This window comes from Nanorana parkeri, unplaced genomic scaffold (genome assembly GCF_000935625.1).
Source record: "Nanorana parkeri isolate BGI_ZX_2015 unplaced genomic scaffold, ASM93562v1 scaffold464, whole genome shotgun sequence".
NCBI classification, from domain to species: domain Eukaryota; kingdom Metazoa; phylum Chordata; class Amphibia; order Anura; family Dicroglossidae; genus Nanorana; species Nanorana parkeri.
In genome coordinates, this window is record NW_017306732.1 from 30,142 (window position 1) to 32,305 (window position 2,164).

The following is a 2,164-nucleotide window of genomic DNA, read 5'->3' on the forward strand; positions in this document are numbered from 1 at the left end:
CGTTCACATCCAGGCCGCACCCGGTGCCAGGACTCCCCGCCAGTGACCGCCGGCTGATAAGCCAGGCTGTACAAGAAGGGGTGCAGGGTAGCAGTCAGTGATCTTCATTGCGGCCAAGACTACTTACAGCAAGCCGCGCCCACCTCCATCCCGGCTCCTCACCTGCTTCGGTGGCCCCGTCCCTTCACCTGCTCCCACAGCTAGCCGCTCCCCCCGGTCTCGCTGCCACGCTCTGCGCCGCTCGGTTGCCAGGCGCCCGGGGAACGCGGGGAGGGCTGAGCAGGAAAACACTGCTCATCAGGCAGAATCAGCCGCTGAGCCGAGCGAATCGATGCATCCTCTTCATCGTACTACTCCACACAACGCCTGAAAGGGGCGGAGCTGCGTGCTGCTAGGATACAAGCGCATGGAAACAGACTCATACAGGTTGGCGCTCAAACCTGGCGCTTCTGTGATGTCACGTGCTCCGCCCGCAGCGTCTTTATCAGCTTCCTGACAGCTACCGACCCCAGGATTGGACGTTCCGGTGACGTTGAGTGTTCCGGACGGATTGGAGTACCAGTGCCTTATTCTACGGCCGCAGGAGCCGGCGACATGTCAGCCGCTGACGAGGACACCGAGTTGAGGGATCTGCTGATCCATACGCTGGAGAACAACGGCGTGCTGAACAAGATCAAAGCGGAGCTGCGAGCCTCGGTCTTCCTGGCTCTGGAGGAGCAGGAGCGGCCGGAGAACAAGCCCACGCTGGTCAATGAGAGGCTCCTGCATTTCTTGAACAGCAGGGAGGGCCGCCTGGTTGCCGGCCTGGTCACGGACTTCCTGCAGCACTTCCATCTAGACTTTACCCTGGCCGTGCTCCAGCCTGAAGCCAACCTGACCAGCACAGCTGATGATCGGGCTCATGTAGCCGAAGAGCTGGGGCTACCTGAGGCCGAGAAGGGTGGCCCATTACTCCTAGAGCTGATCAAACGCTTCCGGCATAGGGAAGCTCCATTGAATGGAGTGCCAGAGCAGGGGCTTCCCTCAGGGCACATGGCAGAGGCACAGGCCAAGTTTGAGCTCTATGATCGGGACAAGAATGGGGAGATCAGCAAAGGGGAGCTGAGGGAGCTGTTTGTGGATCTGTTCCCTCACTTCCACAGGGACATGCTGGACAGATACGTAAATGATGAGTTCACATCGGCCGATAGAGATTTCAGCAGTGGCATAGACCAGAAGGAGTTCCTTGCCATGTACCGGCGTCTGTTCATCCAAGGTAGGAGTGTTGTGGTCCAGGAGGTTTCTGATCTCATCCATCCCTCATCCAAACTACAGCTCCATACCAGGACAGACAACTCCTTCTCCATGATGAGCCCTGACAACCACCCAGCAGGCAGCTTTCTAAAGCCACAGCCCAAACTAGATGATCACCAGCTGAGTTATGAAGAATACGAGGACCACAAACTGGATGAAGATGACCCGCATGAAGATTCTTTCTTTGATGATCCTATTCCTAAACCAGAGAAAATCTATGGCTGGAAGGAAGAAGCTAGCAAGCCTAACGGGAGCCTTTCGGCCCTCCTAAATTCCCGAGCTGACAGGTCGGAGCCCAACTCCCATTCAGAGGCACCCAATATCATTGAGGGCAGCCTGCATAGCTCCTTTAGGGACCTGAGATCCGCTTCAGAGAAAATGGCTTCCCTTGAACTAGGAGGCGGTAATGAGGATGAATATGCTGATGACTTTAACAGCACGAGCCAGCGCTCGGATAAAAGTGAAGTCAGCATTGGGGAGGATCTAGAAGAGGAATTGTCCGTTGATGACCTAACTGGTAGTGACAATAAACTGGAGGATTTCACTTTAGACAATTCTATATCTCATATAAGTGATGTTGCAGATTACTTGGAAGAGGTTTCATGATCAATAGACTGCTTTTTGCGTTGATAGCTAAACTTATTTTTATGACTGAATAAATCACCGTCAGGCTTTCTATGAGAATGTAGAAATAAGTAACGTGTACATCTGGAATCTAAAAGCCATTTGTCGAGAATTGTTTCATCAAGAACTATGTGCAAGACCTGTAGACGGTTATAAAGATTACTATAAAACGTAGAAATAAATTAAAGGGCAATCTTCAAAAGTGTGAGGCTTCAATTCACTGTCTGTGTGAAAGACCCCCATAGGC

General features: G+C 52.9%; 1 protein-coding gene across 1 annotated transcript; it reads left to right on the top strand.

The window, feature by feature from the left end:
• Positions 1-589: 589 nt before the first annotated feature.
• On the top strand, positions 590-1,949 carry FGFR1OP (FGFR1 oncogene partner). The gene has a single exon (XM_018560541.1). It carries the CDS (start codon positions 595-597, stop codon positions 1,897-1,899), a length of 1,305 nt encoding a protein of 434 aa, XP_018416043.1. The 5' UTR covers positions 590-594; the 3' UTR covers positions 1,900-1,949.
• The last annotated feature ends 215 nt before the right edge of the window (positions 1,950-2,164 follow it).